The sequence below is a fragment of the Mesoplodon densirostris genome, chromosome 4 (assembly GCF_025265405.1).
Source record: "Mesoplodon densirostris isolate mMesDen1 chromosome 4, mMesDen1 primary haplotype, whole genome shotgun sequence".
Taxonomy (NCBI): domain Eukaryota; kingdom Metazoa; phylum Chordata; class Mammalia; order Artiodactyla; family Ziphiidae; genus Mesoplodon; species Mesoplodon densirostris.
In genome coordinates this window covers 65,845,678-65,873,544 of record NC_082664.1, presented here as the reverse complement: position 1 = coordinate 65,873,544, position 27,867 = coordinate 65,845,678, and the positions used below count along the sequence as shown (strand labels likewise).

Sequence of the window (27,867 nt, the reverse complement as noted above, 5' to 3'; positions counted from 1 at the left end):
CATTAAGAAGATACTAGTTCAATGAATCACACAGATCTTCCAAATGTTGACACACTTCAGTATATAATATCAAAAATATCACACTAATATCATCAATCTCCTCAGATTAAGTCTTTAATTACTGAAAAGCAAGCTCATGGTGACTGACACAAGTTTTCCAAAATGCTAATTATTGCTGGAAAGCCTAACCTTTATCATTGTCAACAAACACTGTCAGCTGTTTTCCATGAAGTGTCAGGCCCATTTAATTAATTTTTAATAAAATGTCTACCAAATACTCAAGTTTCAATAATCACAGTTTGTCTGTCAGTTGTTCTTTCAAGTAAAAATGGTATTTTATGAAAAAAAGCAGCTAGTTCAGTTGCAACTCATTCACTAAAATGCTTTTCTAGAGAGAACCATCATACAACTATATGCAAAGTGCTTTATGCATACCTACCATTTCATCACTCAGAATATTAAAAAAGTATACTCAAGGGAGGAGACTTTCCACAAGTAATAAGTTTCACTGCTTCATCAAGGACATTCTTTTTTTTAAATTTAAATTTAATTTTTATTTTATACTGGAGTATAGTTGATTTACAATATTGTGTTAGTTGCAAGTGTACAGCAAAGTGATTAGTTACACATATACATGTATCCATTCTTTTTCAGATTCTTTTACCCTATAGGTTATTACAGAATATTGAATATAATAGTTCCCCTGTGCTATACCATCAAGGACATTCCTAAACAAAATTTTAAATTGCAAATGCCCTGTGGGAAAGAATACAATGACTATTAGTACAGTTTGGTGCCACTGCCTTGATTTGTGCTAAAGCACCAGCAGTTTATCCACCACAGTGTTTGCAACATTGGTGTAAATGTCAACATGGTGAAAAAGACAAAAAGCATCATAGTTTTATTATGAAAGTAGTTTTGACCTCACAGACTTGCTTAAAAGGGCCTTAGGATCAAAGCTTCATAGACCACAGTTTGAGAACCACTGCCCTATATCAAGACATTTACAAACTGTAAATAACATAATAACTTTATAAATATTCCATTAAACAATGTAAACTTTAGCCACAGAGAAAAACCTTACTTTTGTGAGATCTTGTCATTCTATCAGATTTAGCAGATGCATCCTTAACTCGGTTATGATATTCTAAAAGAAATGTTCGTTCATGCTCAAAGAAATCATCTACATCCTATGGGAACAAAAGAAAGTAAGAGTTTTTTTCACTTATTTGCTTTAGTCTAACACATAAATCACTGTTATTCTTATAATCATAAAAGATCATAAGTAAAACAGCATAGCTATCCTCTAGTAATCAGACATTATATTGATTTCATCAACAAGTTCAGACTTTAAAAACATGTGATTCTATCTATCAAGTAAGAAATCTTCTACAGTTTTGCAGCTGAAGGCTTAGAGCTCCCCATTATGGTTGAGGCTCACGTGTTGTACTCAAATGTGTTCCTACTTGTGCTCCGCCTCTACAATCCTGTTCCCCAACAGATATACTTCTGCCAGTGGGAGTGATCATTTGCTTTTGAGAAAAAAGGGGAAAAAGCCTGACAGACAAGTGAAAATCTGTTTCTCTTGGTCTGTTATGCATTCTATGGGCCGTTCCTGAATGCTGTTCCTGAATCCCTTAGTCATTAGGGCCCTCTCTGACTGCTTTGGGGAACCTGGCCAAACTAGCTATCTGGGAGCAATTTTCATATTAAACACTGTTTTCAATCTTTTCTGGAACAAAACTAGAAATACTTAAAAAATAAAAACTATTAACAGTACTTTCCTCCCTTCTAAAACAGCAATTGTTTATTGAAAAAGCACCAGCTGAAATGATGTAATTTGAGACCGACATCAACTGTACACAGAAGCAAAAGCTAGTACTGATAAAATGTCATTTAAAATCTGCTAATTCATGTGTACCAGTTTTCTTAAATGTAAAAATGGAGATAAACTAACTTGCAGAGCTGTAGTGAAGATTAATGAAATGTAGGCTACCAAACACCACACTGTAAATGTTCAAAAAATGTCAGCTATTACTTCAACAAAATAATCAAAATCATAATCAATATAGTGGTTTACACTTAATGTTAAGAAAACAATTCAGGGACTTCCCTGGTGGTACAGCGGGTAAGACTTGGGGCCGGGGTTTGATCCCTGGTCAGGGATCTAGATCCCACATACATGCCGCAACTAAGAAGTCTGCATGCTGCAACTAAAGATCCCACATGCCACAGTGAAGATCCTGTGTGCTGCAACTAAGACCCAGCACAGCCTAAATAAATAAATAAGGAAAAAAAAAAAAAGTTCAACATTAATGCAGAAGTATCAAAATGGAAGTAAGCTCTTTTTTCTGGCCACAACGTGCGGTTTTGGGATCCAGGGAAAGTCCTAACCACTGGACCACCAGGGAATTCCCATGCTGAGTCTTTATTAGAAAGTAGCCACAGCACATGCACTGTCAACATATCAAATGATCTATCTCTACAAAATTAAAGTATAAATCAAATAGTACTTTACACCCAAGTTTTACTATAGATGTATTTATAAAAACAGGCAATGATGATAAAGCATTATTTATCTCTTATTAGTATTTACTTAATAATGTAATATAAACATTTTTCTCTTACATTTTAATGGTTAGAGTTTTCAGAAAAATCCATTTTTGTACCATTTTCAGAAATCATTAAGAAAAATTTAGGTGTCACCTTGGTAAATAATTAACTTTGTAAGTATATTCACACATATCATCTCATTCAATCTTTCTAACAATCCTGTGAGCTAGGTGGCATTACTAACCAAATTTTGAAAATGGGAAAACTGAGATTCAGAGAAAGAAAGTGACTTTTTCCAAGGACATGTAGCTACTATGAGACAAAACCAAAACCTCAACTGAGCTCTTCTAACTCCAAATCTGAACCCAGGTCTGCCCCTAACATTTGTAAGGCCAATTGGATAAGTGTACAAATGGAGGCAGACCCTCTGTGCCCCACCCTGTGACTCTGTAAGGCACCCAGAGGGACCTCATGTGCACGTGGCTGGACGTTCATTCCACCCTGAACACTGACCACCCTGTGCCTTCCCTCTACTCCTTGACCACCTGTGGAGGACAGCCACCAGGAGCCCAGTCTACCCACTGGCAGATGAACTCAAGGAAGAAGCCCGTACAGGACCTGGAAGAAGGTTTGGGATTCGGGCAAGGAAATATGGGATTCTAGATACCTGGAGAATGGTCTGGTTTGGAGGAAAGGGGCATGGGCTCTGGGTGGGCAAATCCACTTGGACCTGCAGACCTATCACCCCTTAGAGAAGGGAGCTCTTGAGGAACCCAGGGCGAGGGGCCCAGTTTCCCAGGCCTAAGAAGTCTACTATCCAAACTTCTCTTTTACTCTAATATAATCATCCGCACATCTGAAATCTCAATCTATCTCCCTCTTAGAAGAAGTAAATTCTCAAACCAACACCTCTGTTAATTAAAGTCTTACCTTTACTCCAGAAACAATTACTCCATCTGCTGATTTAACCATGTTTTTAAAGAAATCTTCAAGTTTCTCTTTTTTATTTTTTCCTCGCACACTCAACTGAAAGAAACGGTAATTTAAGTTAGCATTTTTTTTAAGATTACAAATGAGAAGTTAATGCCTCCTTTATTCTCTGATATCAAAATGGTAATCTCAAAAGGACCCCAGTTTTTAAACTTAATAAAGTGGCCATTTCATCATGTATATCAGTGATTTTCAAATTCGGGAACATTAAAGAGGAATCTGGCCTCACTCCCAAAGATTCAGGTTCAGCTGATCTACAATAAGGCCTAGCTTTCCCAAATTTTATAAGTATATTTGATAATTTTGTTGTAAGTAACTCTCTCATCATACTTTGTCAAACACTACTATATCATACAAAGTCAACTAAATATTAACTCAGGAAGGAGTTCCTTTGAACATGCAAAATTTACTGCAGTACAATATACCATCATATGACTCTGTAAAAGCTCTGAAAATACATTTTGCAAATTCTTCACTCCAAACCCATCCAAATATCATCTCCTCACCTGTTTTGGGGTCAGCAACTCAAGATACAAAGGACACAAAAGATGACTCTGCCTGGCAAGAATGGTATATCTAAAGGCAAAAGTGAGAAGCAGCTAGCTCTTTGACTTTACTGCTTGCTGCATCAGGGACCCCATGAAGGATCATCCCATCTAATTTCCTTATCTACTGCATGGCTTCAATGCCCACCTTTACATAAGTGACTCATAAATCTCTCTCACTACCCCTAAGCTCTTTCCTGAACCTTAGATCCTATTTCCAATTGCCTACACCATATCCTTACACAGGGATTCTGCTAACCCCACATTAGAAAAATCTAATGTACTCATTATAGTCTAATCTCCAAGTTTTCCCTCTTCCTGGTTCCCTATTCATGCACCACCACCACCCCCGCCCTATCCAACCAGTCTCAGATTCTCGTATGTTCCCTAAAGCCCTGTACCTTTCATTAAAAATCTTGAAGTAATCTACAATTTCTTTCTTTCTCTCACAGCTCAAATTCTACCAGCAAATTTCTGAAATTTGTCCCTTTCCACTCCCACTGTCCTGTAGAAGTCCTCATTATCTCTTGCCTAGACTACTACATTGGACTACTAGTTAACATCCCTCATCTCCTCCATCCAATCCATTCTGCTGCTTGTGATAACTTTCCAACATCACACTTTGGAAACTTAGTAAGTTTACAAAGTTTCATAATGTTCAGAGAATGAAGGCCAATCTCCTTAGCACGGTACTCAATACTTTGAAAAATCTGGTTCAACTTACCTTTCCACCTACCACTCTACCCCTAGAGAGCCTTATGTTCCAAACTGTTCTCAAAAGAAGCTCTGAGCTTTTAGGTTCCTCTGCATCTGAAATGATACCTCTTTCACCAAAAATTCTTTTTTCAAAAAAATTTTTGGCCATGCTGCACAGCTTGCGGGATCTTAGTTCCCTGACCAGGATCGAACCTGAGCCCCTGGCATTGGAGGCTCGGAGAGTCCTAATCACTGGACCGCCAGGGAATTCCCCCACCAAAAATTCTATTCAGACTTTAACATTCAAATTAAAAGGCATCTCTTCATGTAACCCTTTCAAATTCCCAGTTAGAATTCACTGCTCTATCTTAGGCCTCCCAAAGCACTCTAGGTTTTTTTCTTTTTTCTTTTTTTTACTGATTAATTCACTCCTTTAACAAACCATAATGCATGTATACTGTAACCATGCACTGTTGCTGGGTGTTAGGAATGTTAAGATGATTAAGAGATGGTCCCTATTCTTAAAGTAACTTATGGTGCAGAGGAGGACAGAGAGAAGTAAACATATAATTACATACAGTGTGAGGAGGAGAGTGTTAAAGGTATCCATGGGGCATAAGGGGAGCCCCCAAAGAACTTAATACAGACTGAGGGGTTGAGAAAGAGAAGACTGGAGGTCGAATGACCAGTCAGGGACTGCTTCGAAAACCCAGGCAAAGATTATGAAAGTCAGGACTAATCTTTAGGTCAGGACTAATCTTTAGGTCTAGTGATGGAAGGATGCAGATACATTCCTAATATAGTAAAATAAAACAGAGAACTTGGTGACTCCTGAGTAGGCAGTAGGAATCCTGAGTAATTTTCACAGTGTAAGGGACTGGGAGGTAGTGATACCTTTTTTGAGATATACAGAGAATACAAAAGGAGGCATGAACGTAAAGAAGAGTGCAGCTGAGGGTAAAATGCCAAGGGGACTCAGGGGTGATACAGATTCCTTCCTTCCTCCCTCCCTCCCTCCCTCCCTTCCTTCCTTCCTTCCTTTCGCTGTACCACACAGCTTGTGGGATCTTAGTTCCCCAACCAGGGATCAAACCCGTGCCCCCTGCAGTGGAGGCGCAGGGTCCTAACCACTGGACCACCAGGGAGTTCCCATTGATTTCTAACTTAAGAGCATATTAGAGTAGATGGAGCCACAGGAGTAGATGATATGACTTAGAATTTACAGAATTAGAAGTCTAGAGGAACTTTTAGACTTCTAGAGAACTCAGTGAGGAAGCTTGGAAGAATCAGATTTAAATGAATGGATATATGGAGGATAAAGCCCATGAAAGAGACTGGGAAGTAGCTTTAGAGTTAAGACGAAAACACATCAAGAGAGATTCCCATAGATCCACAAGCACATGGGAGCCAGCATAGCTAGAAAGATATCTTAGTCAACATGGAAAAGCATGATGTATTTCACATTAATAGAATAAAGGAGAAAAACTGCATGACCACCTCAATAGATGTACTTTTTCATTATAGAACCACTCAAAAAACTAGGAATAGAAAAGAACTTCTTTAAGCTAACAAATGGCATCTATGAAAAAACCCACCATTAACATCATACCTGACAGTGAAACAGTGAGTACTTTCTCCCTAAGATCAGGGACAAAACAAGGATGTCTGCTCTTGTCACTTCCATTTAATACTGTACTGGAGGTTCTAGTCAGGGCAGTTAGGCAAGCAAAGGAAAAAAAGGAATCGAGATTGGAAAGGAGAAAGTAAAAAAGAAAAAAGAAAAGAAGCTATTAAATGAGTGTGGCCACCAAGGTGGTTGAAGGTTGCGGGGATGCAGGAGGCTCAGGGATTTGATTTCTGACTGGTGTCCCCCCACCCCACCCCGTGAACAAGGCCACTATCTGATCAAGAAGAATTACTGAAATCAGCTTTAATGGAAAATGGGAGAGACCTGTCTAAAGTCATAACCTTGTTATAAGGAACAGAGCAGGAACTCTAGGTGAGAAGAGAAAGACAAAAGGACTATTGACAGCGTCAAAGTACAGGAGAGGTCAAGGGTCTAGATGCAGCAGTGAGTCAAAGAACTACTATAAGGCGAACAGGGAAAAAGGGAGCTGTCAGGACAGAAGGCTATGTTTGGAGTCTATAATATTGGGGTTTAAGAACTCAGAGGTGGGGCTTCCCTGGTGGCGCAGTGGTTAAGAATCCTCCTGCCAATGCAGGGGACACAGGTTCGAGCCCTGGTCCGGGAAGATCCCACATGCCGCGGAGCATATAAGCCCAAGTGCCACAACTACTAAGCCCACGTGCCTAGAGCCCGTGCTCCACAACAAGAGAAGCCACTGCAATGAGAAGCCCATGCACTGCAACGAAGAGTAGCCCCAGCTCGCTGCAACTAGAGAAAGCTTGTGTGCAGCAAGGAAGACCCAATGCAGCCAAAAATAAACAAATAAATTTATTTTTAAAAAAAAGAGAACTCAGAGGTGAGACAAGGTGCTGGGTGTGGTCACTGATGTGGCAGGAAGAAATGAATGAAGATTAGGGTGTTGAATAGGTTAAATATTTAAGCTACTGCTAAGCAGACTAAAGCTGTAGGTACTGGAAACAGAAGGGGCAGAGCTACATAAGGAAAGCAATACTACAGGCAATCATTCCTTACAGCAGTGACCATTTCTCATAGGACTAAATGCTGCAACAAGAGTTTCTAGGCCTTCCAGATGACCCACAGCTTTTTCAGACTTCAAGACACTTTCACTCTATTTCAACAGCTCATCAGTCGCATGACCCTCTGAAGCTCAGATAGTAGAATAGCACAGACAGATTTCTTTTCCAGCACCACTGAACAGAGTAAAGATCTGAGAAACAGCATTAGAGACAAGGTTGAGAAAAACCTTTTAATTTTGGGCCTATGATCTTCTACAACCTGTTAACATACTTGTTATTAATTAATTAAAAAATATTTGCAAAACACTTTCCAGTCCATCTTTCTAGACTTTCTCCAAAACAACCATTTGCTGATATTAAAAGCGTTACTAAAATGCATCATCATCATCATCTCTATTAAGCACATATTAATTTGTAAGGAAGAGGGACTTCCCTGGTGGTCTAGAGGTTAAGACTCCGCGCTCCCAGTGCAGGGGGCCCAGGTTCCATCCCTGGTCAGGGAACTAGATCCCGCATGCATGCCACAACTATAGAGTTTGCATGCCGCAACTAAGAGTCCACATGCCACAACTAAAAAGAGCCCACGTGCCACAACTAAGACCTGGTGCAATCATAAACAAACAAACAAACACAACAACAAATATATTAAAAGAACATTTGTAAGGAAAAAAATAAATCTACCTTGGTGGGAAAAAAAAAATGAAATCCTAGGATTTATGAAAGCTCTTTATAAAGCTGAACTAAACACTTAATAATCTTTCACTTATTATTTTAACAAATATTAATTTTACATCTTAACGGTCAGGCACAATTCTAAAATAGTGAGGATACAATGGTGAAAAATTCAAGTCTTACTCCCAGAGAGCTTACTTTTTAGTAGGGGGAGATAGATAATGGATATATAAACAAATTTTTAAAATACAGATATAGGGACTTCCCTGGTGGTGCAGTGGTTAAGACTCGCCTGCCGATGCAGGGGACATGGGTTTGAGCCCTGGTCTGGGAAGATCCCACATGCCATGGAGCAACTAAGCTCGTGCACCTCAACTACTGAGTCTGTGCTCTAGAGCCCGCAAGCCACAACTACTGAGCCTGCGCTCTAAAGTCTGTGAGCCACAACTACTGAAGCCCACACGCCTAGAGCCCGTGCTCCGCAACAAGAGAAGCCACTGCAATGAGAGGCCGACGCGCTGCAACCAAGAGTAGCTCCTATTCTCCACAACTAGAGAAAAGCATGCACACTGCAATGAAGACCGAACGCAGCCAAATAAATAAATAAATACATACATACATACATACATACATATAATTTCAGATAGTACTAAGGGCTGTGGCAATAGGATAGAGTACTTGGAGCCTGAGTACTAAGGTGGCCTTCTGCTGGTACCACCATGCCTCACTTTACACCTATGTTGCTCTACCAAATTATTGTTAACGTTTTAGCCCAGGCCATAATAAAGGCCAGCATAAACAAACTCATAAAGGTAAAAAAGTGATGACAGCATTCTATCATGTGTTTGTTAGCAACCCTATTCATGAATCATTTTTAGACTCTTATAATTCACAATATCGCCAGCATTCTTTACAATTTCTAGTTATTAAGTGACCACAGGCCAGTACCACATACTACACTTATGCTTGTGAGAGTACCCATGCTAAAGTGCTACATTTTGAATTATACTTTCATACCCTTTTATAAGTTTTCTCTACTGCTAGACTTAGGACATTTTATTGTCACGGCTACTAAAACCAAACGAAGAGGGAAAATTTGTATACACAAAATTCTTTGATCTTGATGTTGACTTGTAAGCAAACAAACCACTATGTTTACATTTGTTGTCTACTAAAATTATGAGTTAATATTGTCAGTCAAATATAGATCCCAAGATCTGTATCACCCATCCACTGAAAAGAGTTCTTCCAGCACCACAAATGAAGAAACTTTCAAAGTTCAACCACCTCAAATCTCTTTTTGCATTATAACAGAGTTTTCAGGCAGGGAGGGAGGGAGGAAAAGTAGGAATAATCAGCACTGAAGAAGGTAGGTTAAACAGATCAAGAGTCAATGATTAACCCAAAAGTAGCATTGAATTCTTTACCTCAAGCAGTTCTCTGGAATTCTCCATAAGGCTTCAGAAGCCTCCAAACTCAAATTTAAGAACATTAATAAATTTAATAACCCTACTTCTTTTTTTAAAATAATTTAAAAATTTTTTTATTTCATTTATTTAGTTTTCTTTGTTGTTTTTTTTTTGCAGTACGTGGGCCTCTCACTGCTGTGGCCTCTCCCGTTGCGGAGCACAGGCTCCAGACGCACAGGCTCAGCGGCCATGGCTCATGGGCCCAGCCACTCCATGGCATGTGGGATCTTCCCAGACCGGGGCACGAATCCACGTCCCCTGCATCAGCAGGTGGACTCTCAACCACTGCGCCACCAGGGAAGCCCCATTTATTTATTTTTGACTGTGTTGGGTCTTCGTTGCTGTGCGCAGGCTTTCTCTAGTTGTAGTGAGTGGGGGCTACTCTTCGTTGTGGTGTGAGGGCTTCTCATGGTGGTGGCCTCTCTTGTGGAGCATGGGCTCTAGGTGCGCAGGCTTCAGTAGTTGTGGCACGCGGGCTCAGCAGTTGTGGCTCGCGGCCTCTAGAGCGCGGGCTCTAGAGCACAGGCTTAGTTGCTCCACAGCATGTGTGATCTTCCAAGACCAGGGCTCGAACCCATGTCCCCTGCACTGGCAGGAGGATTCTCAACCACTGAGCCACCAGGGAAGCCCTAATAACCCTATTTCTTTTTCTTTTCTCTTTTTAAAAAATATTTATTTATTTATTTTTGGCTCCGTGCGGGCTTTCTCTACTTGCAGTGAGCGGGGGCTACTCTTTGTTTCAGTGTGCGGGCTTCTCATTACAGTGGCTTCTCTTGTTGAGGAGCATGGACTCTAGGCGCATGGGCTTCAGGAGTTGTGGCTCGTGGGCTCTGGAGCGCAGGCTCAGTAGTTGCGGCTCACGGGCTTAGTTGCTCCGTGGCATGTGGGATCTTCCCGGACCAGGGCTCGAACCCATGTCCTCTGCGTTGGCAGGCAGATTCTTAATCACTGTGCAACCAGGGAAGCCCAATAACCCTATTTCTTAAGAAGTTCACAATTCAGGATGAAAATCAGTATCCCAGTAATAACATAATATACCATCATCTAAAAAATTAATCCACTCAAGTTCTACTGAAACAGTGCATTATCACTGAAAAGGAATCTTTTTTTTTTTTTGCATCAAGTAAGTTTTATGTACATATTACTTTTCTAGAGACTCGGGATTTACAGATGAGTAAAACCAGCAAATTGATATAACCAATTATTTATACCAACAAATAATATTTACACACCAGAATAAAGAAATCAGATTTATATAATGCAACAGCATAAAAACACTGTTCTGCAACTAATAACTTAAGATGACTGATCAAGATCTAAGCCCTTAACACATCAGTGAGAGTCGTGAATTTGCCCAGCATCTCAGCTCCACCTAGAGATGTGAGGGACTTAGGGATGGCATTCTGCTCCAGACGATCGCATCACATTTTGTGTTGAATCTAAAGACTCTTTTAGGGGGCCTCCCTGGTGGCGCAGTGGTTGAGAGTCCGCCTGCCGATGCAGGGGACACGGGTTCGTGCCCCGGTCCGGGAAGATCCCACATGCCGTGGAGCGGCTGGGCCCGTGAGCCATGGCCGCTGAGCCTGCCCATCTGGAGCCTGTGCTCCACAACAAAGAGGCCACAACAGTGAGAGGCCCGCGTACCACAAAAACAAACAAACAAACAAACAAAAAAACGATGGTAAAAGACTCTTTTCTGGGCTTCCCTGGTGGCACAGTGGTTAAGAATCCACCTGCCAATGCAGGGGACACGGGTTTGAGCCCTGCTCCGGGAGGATCCCACATGCTATGGAGCAACTAAGCCCATGTGCCACAACTACTGAGTCCACATGCCACAACTACTGAGCCTGCGTGTCACAACTACTGGAGCCCGTGCTCTGCAACAAGAGAGGCCACTGCAATGAGAAGCCTGTGCACCACAATGAAGAGTAGCCCCTGCTCGCTGCAACTAGAGAAAGCCCACGTGCAGCAACAAAGACCCAACGCAGCCAAAAATAAATAAATAAATTTATATTTAAAAAAAAAAAAAAAAAAAAGACTTTTCTGAGATGAGGAACCCAGCAGGGATTTTTCTCACTTGACTGGGAAGTGAGGTGTTAAAGTCAAATGCTCTTAATTCCAGCCCCGCCCCAGGCTCCGCCATGTTGGGTCTTGTGGGTCGACTGCCCCGGCCTCTGGGGCCTTTCAGGGACTCAGCCCTTCAGCGCCACTACCCCAAGCCTAGCTCTTACTGGGAGCCGCTCCAGCCTGCCAGAGACAATGCCGCTTAAACATCTCCCTTGCCAAAGGCAGGCGCCGCCACTGGGCACATTGTTACGGTCATTGGTGTAGCGGTGGATGTCCAATTTGAGGAGGGACTGCTACCCATCCTAAACGCCCTGGAAGTGCAAGGCAGGGAGACCAGGCTGGTTTTGGAGGTGGCCCGGCATTTGCGTGACAGCACAGCAAGGACCACTGCCATGGATGGTACAGAAGGCTTGGTTAGAGGCCAGAAGTCCTGGATTCTGGTGCACCAGTCAAATTTCCTGTTGGCCCTGAGACCTTGGGCAGAATCATGAATGTCATTGGAGAATATATTGACGAGAGAGGTCCCATGAAAAAGAGTCACTTTAAACTGCTTGAAAAATAAGAACATTTTAAAAATGTTTTTATAAGGCCTTAAGCCTTTTCTAACAACTCCCTACTCTTTCCAATGATGCTTTAAAAATAAACCTTGATCACTACTTTGATCAATACTCACATCTTGATTATATTCCAGGAAGACATGGAAATTTAAATCTTTTCTCAAAATAGGATGTGCTGCCACACGACACAGGAACACTTCATGCATCGCAACGGTCTTCTTGAATATTGCCAAATACTCACTAGAAACAATACACAAAATTAAAGGTAAAATACTGCAGAAAAACATCTGCAACAGTTTTTTCAGCAAATACTCTTTGAATTATTCTAAATGCAAAATTAGAGATACAAAGATATAATCCATGTAAACAAAGCTTTTAGTTGAGCTGTTAATGAAATATTCAATATATAAAACCCAGCTCTGAAGACTTCATGCTAGTTAATAGTATTTATTACATTTAAATGTTAATATTTTTAGGTTTTATGAACCTTTCTTCCTATGCAGGTTGATGTTAAAGGTAACTATAGGGGTTTTTGTTTTTAGCTTCAGAGAAAGTATACTACAAATTATACTGTACAACTTTAATAATTCAATTTCTAGATAATTACTGCTTTTAAATACCTTCATACAAAAAAAAAGTCAAACCAAACCTCAGTAATCATATTTTCAACATTAATAACTATTTTTATCTAATGACCCAAGCACACAAGAAAGAAACACACCATGGAGAGACTAATTTTTGCCATTACAATTGAAGAACTGTGTTTAAAATACTTTACTATCACCAGTGAATCACAGCAATCATATAGTAATACATGTCAGTTTCGAAAAAACACTCAAGGAAAAGGCCCAATATTCTTGCTTCAACTACGTGCAAGGAGGATAAGTTTTACATACCAGCAAACCAGCAGGACCAATGTTGGGAGAAGTTTGATCTCTGTGAGGGTAGTCATTCAGTGAAGACAAAAAAGAAGGATGCAGAGGATGGAAGTAGCAGGAGAATAAACCCAAGGTTCTCTGTTATCCAACCCCTAACCAGACCACAAAAGAATCATGATCAGGGCCACTGGAAAACCACTGATTCTTTCAATATTAAAGTGCTCTGCTAATTTCCAGCTTTCAGTCTTATAAACTATAGAATTATATATCTGTCTGCTATCAGACTACTGCTTGCACTCAGTATGGATGGACAGAATTCTTAAAATATCTGTCACTTACACTTTAACAAAGAAGACCTACTATGTTAATTTATCTTGTCAAGAGTTTAGCATCTGAAGGAGTCTAGTAGCACTGTGAAAATATGCTTAAAAACTGAAATTCAGTGCAAGAAGAGAAAAGGAAATGCACAAAGGGGAGAAATGACCAGAAAAAGAGTGATGAAGGTGATGATAATGCAAGGAAAGTTGTTTCCTTGTATAACTCTCAAAATACAGAAAAACAATATACAGCAAATCCAAAATTATTTCGAATGTTTAAGAGGAAAAACTGTATTTTCAGCAAATATGCTAAAAATGAAATGGAAATTATCTCAATTTTTTCAAGGATTTAATATGTCTAGTATATATGAAACTAGTAATCATTTAATAAAAAACATTAAAAAACTATTTTCTCGTTACTTTGCTCCTATTTTTTCCCTTCATCCAGAAGCCACAGACAGAGAAAAGAGGAGGGGGAAAATTACACACACACACACACACACACACACACACACACACACACACACTTTCTGAAAAAGAAAGCAGAATACATTCAGAGTTGCTCAGTGCAACTATGAGAAACAGAAGTCTTGGTACTATGCACACTTGTCAAAAAAAGAGAACCAGGTGAGTAGTGACTAAGGCCTTGTAAATAAAAAATGAAACGATTTACACTGTGCTTTAAAAAAGTCATTATTTCCCTTTCTACTATTTTTTATAAACTTTTGGATCTTCTGTTTTCAATTTTCAGAGTCTATTTAAAACTGTAATTTAAAGAATTTTATAGTGCAGACAATTATTCTATAATTTTCCTGTAGGCTCTGATCATGATCATTAACACTGGTTGTATGGCTTAAACCTGTATCTTCCAGAAAGGGTCAATGTGGTGAAATGATTGAAAGGATGGGATATCAGAGAGCAAAAAAACAAAAACAAAACAAAAAAGGCATTAAAATAAGCACAATTAACAACAAAAATCACATACGCTTCCAGCTCCTGTTTCATCTTTGTGAATTCTTCCTTTGTCATAGACCCTTCTCCTTCTCCAAGTTTCTGTAGTTTTTCCCTTGAGGCATCAAAATCAGGTCTTGGTGGTGCTGGAGGGATCTGTAATGGAACCAAATCACTAGTTTTTTGTTGTTGTTGTTGTTGTTTTTTGACCGCACTGCACGGCATGCGGGATCTTAGTTCCCTGACCAGGGATCAAACCCATGCCCCCTGCAGTGGAAGCATGGAGTCCTAACCACTGGGCCGCCAGGGAAGTCCCCCAAATCACTAGTTTTAATGACTTTAATTTCTTGCAGCAATTGTACTACTGCCACCATAAAAGACTGTTGTCTGAGAGAGCTAAAGTCATCCTGAATGAACTGGATACCAGAAATATCCCGATTAAGGTTAGAGAATTTGATTAAGTCTAGAAATTAAGATCCTTGAGATCCTTTACACCAAGGAAGAAACAAGAGCAGAGTACTATTTTCTGGTGTTAGAACAGTAGTACCCGAACTTTAGTCTGCAGATTCTAGATGTGGCAACCTAGAGTCCTCAAATGTCTATGTGCATTAAGCTTTGAGTACACACTAAATAAATGTGTAGCAAATATGTATACTATTTTTCAAAAGTATGTAAATGGTATGATTAGGGTGTACCAGAGGCAGAAAGCACTGACTTACAAACAAGAGAACAAGATACAGACTAATGACTAGCCTCATCTTATTCACCCACAGTAAGTGGGTAAGTAAGCACTTACCTTAAATAAAAATATAAGATCTAGAAGAGACATATCATTCAAGGGAAGGATCTAAGAAAAAACTTATCGTAGGAGGAAGAGCCTACAAGTAAGAACTGTTAAGGGGAAATGATGGAAAGCAAAGAGAGCAAGTAAGAGGAAGAAAAGGTAAGTAGCGGAAAGTTAAAATAACAATGACCTGAAGAAAAGGATTACACCAAGGAAAGCAATAGGGAAGGAAGCATCAAACACAGATCAGCACACATTCATTGATGCCCACACACAGCATCTACTATGTGCCAAGCATGATACTGAACAACTGGCATATAAAGATAAATAAGACATGGTCTTGATCTTTGAAGAGTGTTTAGTCTATGGGAGAAAAAAGTAGTAAGAAAATGTCATCAAACAACAAGAAGATGAGGGGAAAAAAGGTGGAAATAGGAGGAGCTTCCAGGCTGGTAAACACATTGACATGCTGGGAAAATGGAAGGTGGTGCATCCTGAAAAGGTCATGAAAGTTCTGTGTCAACCCCCCACCCCAATACCTCATCCTATGCATCTCTTCTTCCATTTGGCTGTTCCTGAGTTGTATCCTTTATATAAACTGGTAAGTAACCAAAAAGAAAAAAAGAAAAAGCACTGCCAGTTGTCCACCAAACTCAACTTGTAGAAAGAAAAAAAAGCAAATGACTGAGAAGGAGGGGCCACAAGGATAAAGATGGAAGCAGGTGAGGTCAGGATGATTTCAAGGAAATCAAATGAAACTAAACTTCAGAAATCTGACTGTGGTCAACAGCTGAGGCATAACACCCAGTGCATATTTATATTAGATAATCTCTTAAGGAGCCCTCCAACTCTAAACACCTGTCTACCTAAGGGTTCAAGACCAGTATGGTCTGTAATACCCGCTTAGCTACTCCCTAGGACAAACCCATTTCTATTTTAATAAACAGTAAGAATTTAAGTTTAAATGAGGGAGAATAACATATCCATATCCCCACACTCCCAAATAAGACAACTCAGGATAAAAGTGGTAGCCAATTACGTTTTGTAGCTGGCAATTTAAAAAAACTACCTCAGTTCACTAGAAGTGCGAAATAAGATTTCAATACATAATAAAGTATCTAAAAAGCTCCTAGAAAATGGGATTAAAATGGAACCTCAACACTTACAATGTAACCTGCATAGTCTTCATTTTCAACGAAGGAATCGTGAAGCCAGATAAATTCCTCATGTTGTCGAACAACTGAAAACTCGTTTTGTTTAAAATTTGGCAATGAACTCTGCAAAGAAAGAGATTCTCTCAAATAAAAATCGAAGTGACACTAAAAACACTTTCAACATTTTATACCTTATTTTTTAAAATTAGTCTTTTATGAAAGATTCTCAGTGCTTTTACACTCTATTATGAAAACCCTGAGACACCCAGACAAAATTATCCTGGGATCTTTGAGAAAATAAGCTGACAGCCTCTTATTATATTGTACTTCTACCATTACAAAGTTATCCTATAAATATATCAAACTCAACTATTCAAACAAAGAAAAATAGATCACAATCTGAAAATGTGACTGAGAACTGAAATCTAAAAAGAAAATAGCCTGTTAAAACAGTAATTTGGGCTTCCCTGGTGGCGCAGTGGTTGAGAGTCCGCCTGCCGACGCAGGGGACATGGGTTTGTGCCCCGGTCTGGGAAGATCCCACATGCTGCGGAGCGGCTGGGCCTGTGAGCCATGGCCGCTGAGCCTGCACGTGCGGAGCCTGTGCTCCGCAACGGGAGAGGCCACAACAGTGACAGGCCCGCGTACCGCAAAAAAAAAACCCCAGTAATTTAACTGAGGGAATATAACAAAATTGAAAATAACAAGAATGGTAAAAGATATTAAAGTCTAGAGAAAATTAAATTTGTACTATGTCTAAGTTCTATGATTAATTCTCAAATGTTAATCTTTAAAAAGTACATTTCCCTAAAACGTTTTGTTAAAATAACAGCAGTGAATTATAAACTAAAATAGAATTTCTAATTATGTTCAAAACCAAAATTTTACTCAATATATTATTACATATGTAACATTAGCACAATAACTAAAATAACAGAAGTACAAAATCCCATTTACCTTTGTGTGAACAGTGAATTTTACTTTATCTCTCTCACTAAGAGCATCAGAAATGTCCACCTGCAGAGCAGCATCACTTTGAAGATCTACATTTATTGCTTTAAGCTAGAAAAAGAAAATAATAACTCAATGAAAATTCTGAAGGCTTTTATACAATTTAATTCTTCTCCCAGACAATAAGACAATGCAAAAACGAAACTAAAGAATCTGAAATCTAAAAAGTACTCAAGTTCATTTACTCTATATATCTATATCTGTATCTATTTATCTATCTATCTCTATCTTTTGTGGGGAGGTGCTTTGGGTATGTTATTATCTTAACCAATTTTCATTCTACACCATGCAACTATACTTTGCTCTGTATGAGCCAATGTGCTAAACATTATTACAGTTTCACCCAAAAAGTAAACTATTTTCCAAGAAGATGGTCCTTTAAAAGTTCAAGTGTTGTAAAACGTATCTACCTTTAAGAACAAGAAAAATAATAAAAAGAATATTGGCCAATCATTTAAATTCTATTGCTTATTTTAATTTAGGAATATACAATAAAACTATTAATGATAATTAAATATATTACATATATATATTATGTATATGTAAAGTGCTAAAAAAATAACATATAATACTCAATAATTAACTCCTGTGATATGAATTAAATTTTACTCTACAGTACTCTTTAATTCTTCTAAATTAAATTTTACTCTATACACCCATTTCTATTTACCCATTTATGAGAAAACTTCTCCACATATAATTCTAATCATAATTCTACTTATAATTCTTAAATTTCATCCATTTTTCTTCCCCTTTAAACAAATAAACATTCTAACATCTTTGGGTAACTTGGAGATTTACAAAAGAAGCAAACACACTAAAAGATAAAGTCTCAGCCAGCTGCAAAGATATGAAATATTTAAAGTGTAACTAAGTAGCTTGCTTCAAATACTCTAGTTGTAAAAGCCAGGACTGACTTTGGAATCTTACTTAGTCATTAGTTTCAAATTTCAATTACAATGCAAATGGAAAAAATGCTGGAAGCAAAACGGTTTATTCTATGATCTCAATTACATTAAAATGCAAAAATGGTTCTGAAGAACCTAGGGGAAGGACAGGAATAAAGACGCAGACATAGAGAATGGGCTTGAGGACACGGGGACGGGGAAGGGTAAGCTGGGACAAAGTGAGAGAGTGGCATGGACTTATATACACTACCAAATGTAAAATAGAGAGCTAGTGGGAAGCAGCCGCATAGCACAGGGAGATCAGCTCAGTGCTTTGTGACCACCTAGAGGGGTGGGATAGGGAGGGTTCGAGGGAGAGAGAGGGAGGAGATATGGGGATATATGTATATGTATAGCTGATTCACTTTGATGTAAAGCAGAAAACTAACACACCATTGTAAAGCAATTATACTCTAATAAAGATGTTAAAAAATGCATACATAAAAGGCTTATAGGAAATACAACAAAATGTGAGTTGCAGTGGATTTGCTTCTTTGTGTATTCTTTTATTCTCCCAACTTTCCACAATATGCATGTATTACTTTTAAAAATAGGAAAAAAATAAGCCTTTAAGAAATCTTGTGATTTATTAAAAGATGAATATTGTGAAGTTTTCCATTAAATAGGGTTGTTTATAAGTAATGAAAGTAACATACTATTTCATTTTTGCTCTTTTGGTTCTGTATTGACTAGACATGTCATACAATCATACAATGACATACAAATATGACATACAAATACAGTCATACAATGACTAGACATTACATACAATCTAACTTAAGAGTCACAGAAGAAATTAATCACTATTTAAATTGCATGGCCTTTAATGAAAACTTTATTGATAACTTTAATAAGTTTATATTAAAATAAATTTCAATCAGTAATCATATTTTTTAAAGTTAATACTATAAACTTACATAAAAATAGTTTAAAATATTTTTAAAATTGCTATTGTACTCAATGCTACATGTAGTCCACTGTCTGATAAAAGAAATGAACTTAAAGGTTGTTTTGAATTACAAAGAAGTATTCTTTTCCATTTTCCAACTATCTTCATTGCTTCTGAAGTATTGGAAACATTAGAGAGTACTTTGTTCTTTGGTTTTCTTGCTTTTATTTAGCCTTATGTCTTCAAACTGTCCTTCCTACCTGCCCTCTAACCCCTTACCTTAATTCTAATTTAAGAAATCTGTTTCCTTATTTCTTTTTACTCACATTCAGGCCACTCTTAAGATGTTTATTGTGGTGGGATGAATTACAGCTCCCCAAAAGACATCCATATCCAAATCCCTGTGGATGTTTCCTTATATGGTAAAAAAGATGGGGAGATTATCCTGGATTATCCAGGTGGGTCCTAAATACAATTACATGTACGCTTATAAGAAGGAGGCAGAGGGAGATTTGACACAGACAAAAGAAGAGAAGGCAACTTAACTACGGAGGCAGAGATTAGAGTGGTAAAGCCACAAGCCAAGGATTGCAGGCAGCCCGAGAAAGCTGGAAGAGACAAGTAACTAATTCTTCGCTAGAGCCTCAGGGAGCATGGCCCTGCCAACACCTTGATCTCAGCTCAGTGATAGTGATTTCAGACTTCGGGCCTGCAGAACTGTGAGAGAATAAATTCTGTTGTGTTAACCCGTCAGGTTTGCAGTAATTTGTTATAGCAGCCACAGGAAACTCATAAATTTATCATATGGTTTTTGGAATAATAACCTTGGCAGTTCTCCATTTCTTGTTTTCACTGCCTAGTCTAGGATTTTTCAGACACAACTCATAAGACTCAACCTGGATGCTTGTTAAAAAATACAGAATCCCACGCCCTATCCCAGACGTATCAAAACAGAATCTTCGGAATGAGCCTTAAAAACCGTACTTGGGAACACCGGCCTAGATTTTCCAGGTTGTCTTTGTCTTTACATTCTGTCAAAACTTCATCTCAACTGCTAATATTTTCTTTTCAATGATTATATAAAATATTTCTGCCAGATTTCATATCTCTAAGTATATTTTAATTTTCAGGTTTATTTTCTTTTTTTTTAACCGTTGTGCCATCAATTTGGAAACACACCTTTCAGGATTTCTACATATGAAGGGCTGTTATTTTTTCTTCCAATTAAAGATTATTTTAAATTATTAAAATATTTCTGTCTTCCATTTCGTTATCCTTTTATACCAAATACACTGTTCCCCTTTTTTTGCTTTGTTTTGTCTGACAGTAAAACACCTGGTTTTTTAAAATTCTAACTTATCAATAAAAAATATTCCTGTATTATACATTTACCACTTTTGGTCTTGTACTTTATTTTTTAGGTATAGTTTACATATAATGAACTGCAGATTTTAAGTATATAGTTTGAAGAGTTTAAACAAATATGTAGGTTACACCCCTGTAATCATCACCTTAATTATGATATGGAACATTTCCATCAGCCCCAGAAGTTCCCTCCTTTGTTTTTATTCCTCTACTTCTTATTTTCTAACTCTTTGATAAGTTCTCTCTTGTATGCCTTATTAAAGCATATTAAAGCACTGGAAAATATGTCTTCCAATCAATTGTACCTTAGATTTAATAAAATATCATATTGTAAATTTAGTGTGTGGTTTTTTTTGTTTTTGTTTTTTTGGCCATGAGGCACGGCTTGCAGGATCTGCAGGATCTTAGCTCCCCAACCGGGGTGGAACCCAGGCCCCCTGCAGTGGAATCACAGAGTCCTAACCACTGGACATCAGGGAATTCCTGTAAATTTAGTGTTAATTACATAAAATGTACACAGATTTTCCAGGTGGATTTTCTTCTCTGTTTACAGAAAAGTCAATTTTAGACAGTTTTCCTTAAGGGGAAGAGTCAAAGCAAACAACTTGTGATTCATCAACATTTAATTAACTGTGCAAGTAGTGAGGTCAGTTTGAGGAAATTCTAACTGGACTACATTCACCAGTTTAATCCTTATCTGGGCCAATAAACTTTGTACTTTCTTTTGTCAAAGACTGACTAGGTTAAACACTTGTATCATGGTCAAGAGAAAGCCCAGGCAGAGAAAATGATTAAGCAACACAAACACACTATCCTTAGAAAAATAATCTAAAGACACTGCCCTACTGCTGATAGATTAATTCTTCATATATAATTACTTAGTAAAGAGGACATTCACTACTAGTTTACTACACTGATGTGTTTACACGTTAAAGTATCAACCTTATGACACTCCTAAAAACTTAACTGTTAATCTTTTGCCAGAGAAGTACATGTACAGAGATGGATGGATGCATGGAGGAGGAAGAAGGAAAATAACTGATTATTGCAACAGCCTCCCAACTGGTCTCTTGCTTCTGCCTTTTTCCCTCTTCAATCTATATTCCTTATAGGGCCACTAGAACCATACCACTAAACTAGAAATCACTCTTCTGCTCAAAACCTAAGGGGTTCCCACTTAGAGAAAAGCCTAATCTTTACAGTGGCCCCCCAGGCCCTATTCTTCTGGCTCACTGCAGCCCTGAAAGAAAGGCGTGAACCATAACAGGGCTAAGAAACTATTTCTAGGGAATTACAGTATATCAGTGAAAAACCCCATGAGACAGACAGAAATTCTGTTAAGTTCACTAACTCAGGCCAAAATTTAAATCTATTTTACTCCTAATCCAGTTATGATTTTAAAAACTTTTTTATTGAAGTACAGTTGATTTACAACCAGTTATGATTTTGGAAGTCCTGTAGTAAATTATTTCCATTATGATATTCTGTATACTCAGCAGTCAAATCAATGGTTGATTATACATATATTTTCTGGAAACTAGATTTCCTTTCATCCATCATACCAGAAACAACAAAACATTACTAGAGTCGCATGATGTCACTCCAATGCCTTTCTTGCTGGTCTTGTCAACTCCCATTGCTCTTTTGCTGTACTTGGCTTGCAAATTCCGACATGGAGGATCAATTCAATCATCAACTTTCTTTGCTTTTTTGAACTGAGTGTGGCTAGAGAAAAGTCACAACTGTCTGTGCTTGTCCACTACAAATTATTGCTCTCCCAACTCCATTAGACTCTTAAAACCATTCAACAGTCCAGGGCCGATCTGCTCAGCTCCCCTTCTGATTCCCTGAGCAACCACTCCAAAGCTTTACTATCTCAACCCTCGACTGCATTTCCACGCCTATGCTCAACAAGTGACCCTGTCTCCCACACCCCCAAGAAATAAACACTAGCAGCTGTTTTCCCTCAGACCCATCAATAAGCCTTTCTATGAATAGATCTGTACTCACCATCTCCTCTGCATTCTCAGGAGTGGTGTCCCATGGAGAGCAGAGCTCTCCGGCTACCTGAGCAGGTAATCTTCCTGTTGGCTCTAGAACCTGCTCGTACACTGCTCTTCTAGTCAAGTTAGCGCTGGTCTCAAAACACTTCCACACAGTGAGGACCTAATTTCCAAATCCAATACTTTGCAGTCTTCTTGATCTCTCTTCGGTATTTTGCCTCAATGATCATTCTGACCATGTCCTTAAAACTCTCTCAACTTCTGGGGACTCTTTTCATTTTCTCCCCACCTATCTCAGCCCCATCAGTTAGTCCATTTCTTCTCCTTGGCCTGTGAATGCTGTTTCCCGCTGGGTACTATCTAGTGTTGGCAAACTCAGCCATTCTTGACTAATAACTGAAATTTATACCTTCAACTCACACCTCTTATTCTAAGTTCCCAATCATAATTTCAAGTTACTAACTAGACATATCCACCTGGATGTATTTACTTATTAAACAACTGAGTGCCTTCAACGTGCCAACCACTGTCAGATGTGCTTGCGATAGAGCAATGAAAGGACACAATATTCACCCTTTCAGATCTTACTTTCTAGTTTGGCAGGGAAGGGATTAGACACTTCACAGGCACTTCAAATCCAACATATCTGAAAACCAAACTTATTATCTACCTTCTAACTCTGCTATTCTCTCGTATATTCCTCATCTCCTTCTCCTCTGTCTAGCGCAAGTATTTATTCAGCCACTATGCCCTGTGCATTCTATCTCCTAAACATCTCTCTGCTATGTCCCCTCCTTCATCCCTTCTTCCACTGCCTTAGTTCTACCTTTAACATTTCTCATCTGGACTGCCACCAACAGCCTGGTAACTGGTTCCTCTGCTTTCTGCAAGGAAGAAGCAATCCACCTTCCACATCGGAGTCATCTACAATGCTATTTTCATCTGGGCATATGTCCTTCCTAGCTGGTGATCCCTCAGGACTTCCCACATTATGCACTTTATCTGTATTACCCATATCTACTCCTGCTTCCAGTAAGAAAAAGTGCTCCAGGTGGAACCTAATGACCTACCTACACGTTATCCTCTCTGCTGGCAAGCCTTCCCCATCCCTGGGAGCCTACACAATCAACATTTAAGGCTTAGCTCCTGTAGGCAACAGCACAGTGGTTAACAGCCCAGTACCTATAGTTAGACTCCCTGAGTTTGAATACAGCTCATACCGGCTGTATGAACCAGGGCAGGTTATTTCATCTCTCTGAACCTCACTTTTCCTTTCCCAAGTAGGAATAATAGTAGCAGTTACTTCACAGGGATTTGAGAATTGAGTTGATGTGTGGAAAGTCCCTAGTATGCAGCAAACACTTCATCAGTGTGTAGCTATCATTATGTCTTCACTCTCCTTTGTACTCCCACAGCACTTCACCCGTAAGCTCCTCACTACACTGCCATGGCCCCAGGGCATGAACTTTCTCTTCTTCCTCTGCCAACATTCATCTTATCCTTTGCCAACAAAATCTATGTCATGTTTTTTTTTTTTTTTTTCGGTACACGGGCCTCTCACCACTGTTGTGGCTTCTCCTGTTGCAGAGCACAGGCTCCGGACGCGCAGGCTCAGCGGCCATGGCTCACGGGCCCAGCCGCTCTGTGGCATGTGGGATCTTCCCGGACCGGGGCACGAACCCGTGTCCCCTGCAGCGGCAGGCGGACTCTCAACCACTGCACTACCAGGGAAGCCCTATGTCACATTTTTATCGGAAATAACTATCAATAAATGTGGAATGTGTTCAAGCTAAATGCTGAGTAGGTACAAAAGAAAATGCAAACATCTGGGCCAAGTCTTAAATGATAAGTCAAATTTCATGTGAAAAAAAAGGTGAGGGGAAAAAAAACACTCCACAACATTGAGAAGCATGCATAAAGCAGACATTAAAGTGCAGAGGTGGTTGGGCAATGACAAATAGGCTAGAATATGCCGTGTGTGTGGGGGGGGGGGCAGGGGCATCTTGAGAAATGAAGTCAGCCAGAAAGGGTTATGAACGGTGTTCAATGCTAGCATAAGGAGTTTGGACCTTACTGCAAAAAGAACTGGGTCCCCGTAAGTCCTTGTGACTATTGGTGCCATATGATCTAATCATTTCAGTTAGGTAACGACCAGTCATGTGCAGTCTGGACTGGAAAGTAGAGAGCCTGGAGACAGACCAAGGACAGATACTGCTACAGTCCAGGCAAGAGACAGAGGGACCTTAACTGCGGCCATGTAAATGAAAGATGGGCTAACAACATTTCTGAGGTGAAATTATCTGGCCTCAGTGACTGTTCTGGTATGGGGATGAAGGTTATGATTCAGAAGCTTCTTGCATGAAGGACTGGAAATGTCGACATTAATGAAGATAAGGAATAAGAGGGAGGAGCAAGGCTAGGAGTCCAGGAGAGGTGCACTTCCTCCACCCGAAGTAATTCTGAAAACAATAAACATATTATTTAGAATTCAAATCAAATGCTAAGAGAATTACGCCATCATGCTGGCACATACTGCTCTATTTAACAAGCACATCAGAGCAAAATGTGCCCAGTTCAAAGGGCTCATTTGTTTACTAAATAATATGTTACTGTCCTTCCTTTGGGAAAGAAAAAAATACCCTATTATGCAGAGGTGTAACCGAAGAGATCAAAAAGTGGCCAATAATTTTCAATATTGTGTATTCTTAAAGTCTGCTTTTTAAGTTTCTCACAAAACAGTATATTCTTAAGGCTGTAAGACTCTCGTCTGTTCCAAATATCATAATGAAAATTTAAGGCTGCTTAAAAATGTATTTAAAAATGCTGTCTTTAATTTTGCTTACTTGCTGCTTTGAATGAAATGCTTGAACTATTATTTTTGAATCTGTGATGTCCCCCCTACAATTTGTATCAAATATGTACTTCATGCTTTTTCTCTATCAAGACTTTCTTAAAAGGCTGAACAAGACAATCTAAACTAAAAGTGCAATGCCTAAAAGTTCTAATCTATTTATGGCAATCTATTTCTATCAGGACAAACACAATATAAGGAAATTTAAACAGGCCTGAAATTTCTGTTCCTGAAATGAGGAAATAGCAGGATAACTTTGTGCAGCCATAATCAGACCTCATGTACAATGGCATCTTCTTGCTTGTTAACAAAGTAGTTATCTGTCCTCCCTACCTTAAGAGACTGATTTACTAGAGGGTGGGCCCAGAAACTTTTGACTTTAGTTTTTCAAACACCCCAGGTGATTCTGATGCAAGTGTTTCAAGGTGACTTTGAGAAATACGTGCACTGGCTTTGATGTCAGCAACATGGTTTAAAGTCCACCTCTCTCACCCACTGACTGTGTGACTTCAGACTACTTACTTAGTTTCTCTGAGGTTCAGATTTCTCATCTGTAAATGGGGGATACTAAAAGCTTCACAAGGATGATAAGAGGATATAATGAAACAATGCTTACACAGTGCTAACACAGTGCCCAGATATGACTATTACTATGATTCACCTACCCCGGAAGATACATATACACATTCATACACATGCACTTTGACTTAAAATTCATTAGAACCTAAAATTTTAAGAAATAACCAGAAATCCTACATGATGCTTTCATGCTAACTAGTAATTCTAAATGATGCTTTTCTGTAAACTGAGAAATTTATTAATTCATCGTTTATAAAAATATGCAGCACCTTCTGCATCTTTCTTACCATTTTAAAGCTTTATAAAGGTCATCAGTTAATACTAACTACCTTATCTCTTATTTAAAAAAACCAGGAATAACATCCTATAAGAATATTTTATCACCTGCCCCAAATCGACTAACAGACGTGTCTCTCACATTGTCTAAGATAAATAAGTAAAAGCAAGACGGAAAACTAAAGTGCAAACTGTTAAATGTGAAGGAACCATGGAACGTTGCTGAGCTGCAATCATCATGTATCAGTATTTTTCAAGTGCTCACTTGTACAAGGCACTATACAGATTACTACCCTTCGGCCAAGGTAAATGGGGGGAGAGAGTGGGAGGGAGAAATCACAGCCCTGAAGGCCCTTTCTGAACTGAAATGCATTGCCTCAAATCACCACCAAGGGATCTCTGCAAAAGATGTATTTTTTTGGACATTAGGAAAAGTAAAGGTACTGTGGACTACCAGCACTTTACAAAATCTGGTAGGATAGTGGAGAAGAGTTTAGATTCGGCGACTGTAAAATCCCGTGCAAAAGGGTAATTTAGAACAAGCCCGTACTATAATGTTTTAGAGGGAAAGAAGGGTGGGCGAGGGCGGGTTCGAGAGGTCCCCAAGGGGAAATTGAAGGTGCCGGCAGGAAGGTCTGACAATGGGTTTTCATAGCCCCCAACGAGGTGGCGGTGGGTGTCCAGCTCCGGCCTCCACCTCCACTTCCCCACCTGCACCCGGACTGGGCGGGGAAGGAGGTCCACCGAAGAGTCGGAGCCGAGGCGGGGGCCAAGAGCGGCCGCGGGTCCCCGGGAAATCAGAATCGAACGGCCCCAAGGGAGGAAGGGCTGCAGGAGGGCGGGGCGCGGTGCGGCGAGGAAATCGAAAGGAGGCCGGCGGGGAGGGGGTGCCGCGCGGCCGGAGACACCCCACTCCCGTACCACACCCCTGGACCAAGGCGGGGGAGGGAGGGTCCCGCGAGCCAGAAGGAGGCATAACTTACTCCGCGGTCCTCCTCTGAGAGGAAGTCGGGGCCGTCGTCCAGGCCTTCCTGCGAGGTCGGCGGGGCCCGGCGCGCCGGGGAAAGGATGGAGTGGGGGGGACACAAGGAGAGACATTAGTGTCAGGCCGGCGCGGCCCCCGTACCCGCCCCGCGCCCGCCGCCCCCACCGCGCGCCCGGGGCTCGGCGCCGCGGACACCCACCATCATGGCTGCTCCGAGGCGAGGGCTGGCGCAGGCGCGCACCGCACCGCTGGCCGGAGGGAGCCGGCGGCGGCAGGCAAGCGGGGCGGGGCCGGCGGCGGGGCCTCGGAGCAGCCCCGCCCCGCCCGCCCCGACGGGGCCAGGGTCCGAGAGCGAGGAAGAAGGAAGGAAGTACCCTCCGCCCAAGGTCGAAGCACCCTTGGCCGAGAGGGCCCGAAGGCCCAGGCTCACGTGTCTGGAGACAGCTCGCGGCTGGGCGGCTCTGATCCCAGAAGGGCCGAAGGCCACCTGGAGAGCTGTCCAGTTCCCGTTCTCTGAGGGCGGCGGCGAAAAACCAAGCAAGCACCCTCCGGAACCCACAGTAAATCATCTAGTCTTTGTATAGTGCCACACGATAATTAATCACAATTAATATTTTGCCCGTAGAAGTTGTGGGAACCCAGGCCCTTTACACCGTCATCAGTC

At 40.1% G+C, this 27,867-nt stretch overlaps 1 protein-coding gene across 3 annotated transcripts in view; it reads right to left on the bottom strand.

The window, feature by feature from the left end:
• The window catches only part of SNX6 (sorting nexin 6), a 56,768-nt gene extending 29,285 nt beyond the window's left edge, over positions 1-27,483 (bottom strand). For all 3 annotated transcript variants that reach the window (XM_060096322.1, XM_060096324.1, XM_060096323.1), the window contains exons 1-8: positions 27,403-27,483; positions 27,202-27,249; positions 17,255-17,359; positions 16,310-16,420; positions 14,394-14,515; positions 12,330-12,453; positions 3,484-3,579; positions 1,085-1,190 (exon numbers count right to left, since the gene is read on the bottom strand). In XM_060096322.1, coding sequence (XP_059952305.1) covers positions 1,085-1,190; positions 3,484-3,579; positions 12,330-12,453; positions 14,394-14,515; positions 16,310-16,420; positions 17,255-17,359; positions 27,202-27,249; positions 27,403-27,408 — 718 coding nt within the window. In that variant the 5' untranslated portion in view covers positions 27,409-27,483. The remainder of the gene's footprint in view (positions 1-1,084; positions 1,191-3,483; positions 3,580-12,329; positions 12,454-14,393; positions 14,516-16,309; positions 16,421-17,254; positions 17,360-27,201; positions 27,250-27,402) is intronic.
• Positions 27,484-27,867: the final 384 nt, after the last annotated feature.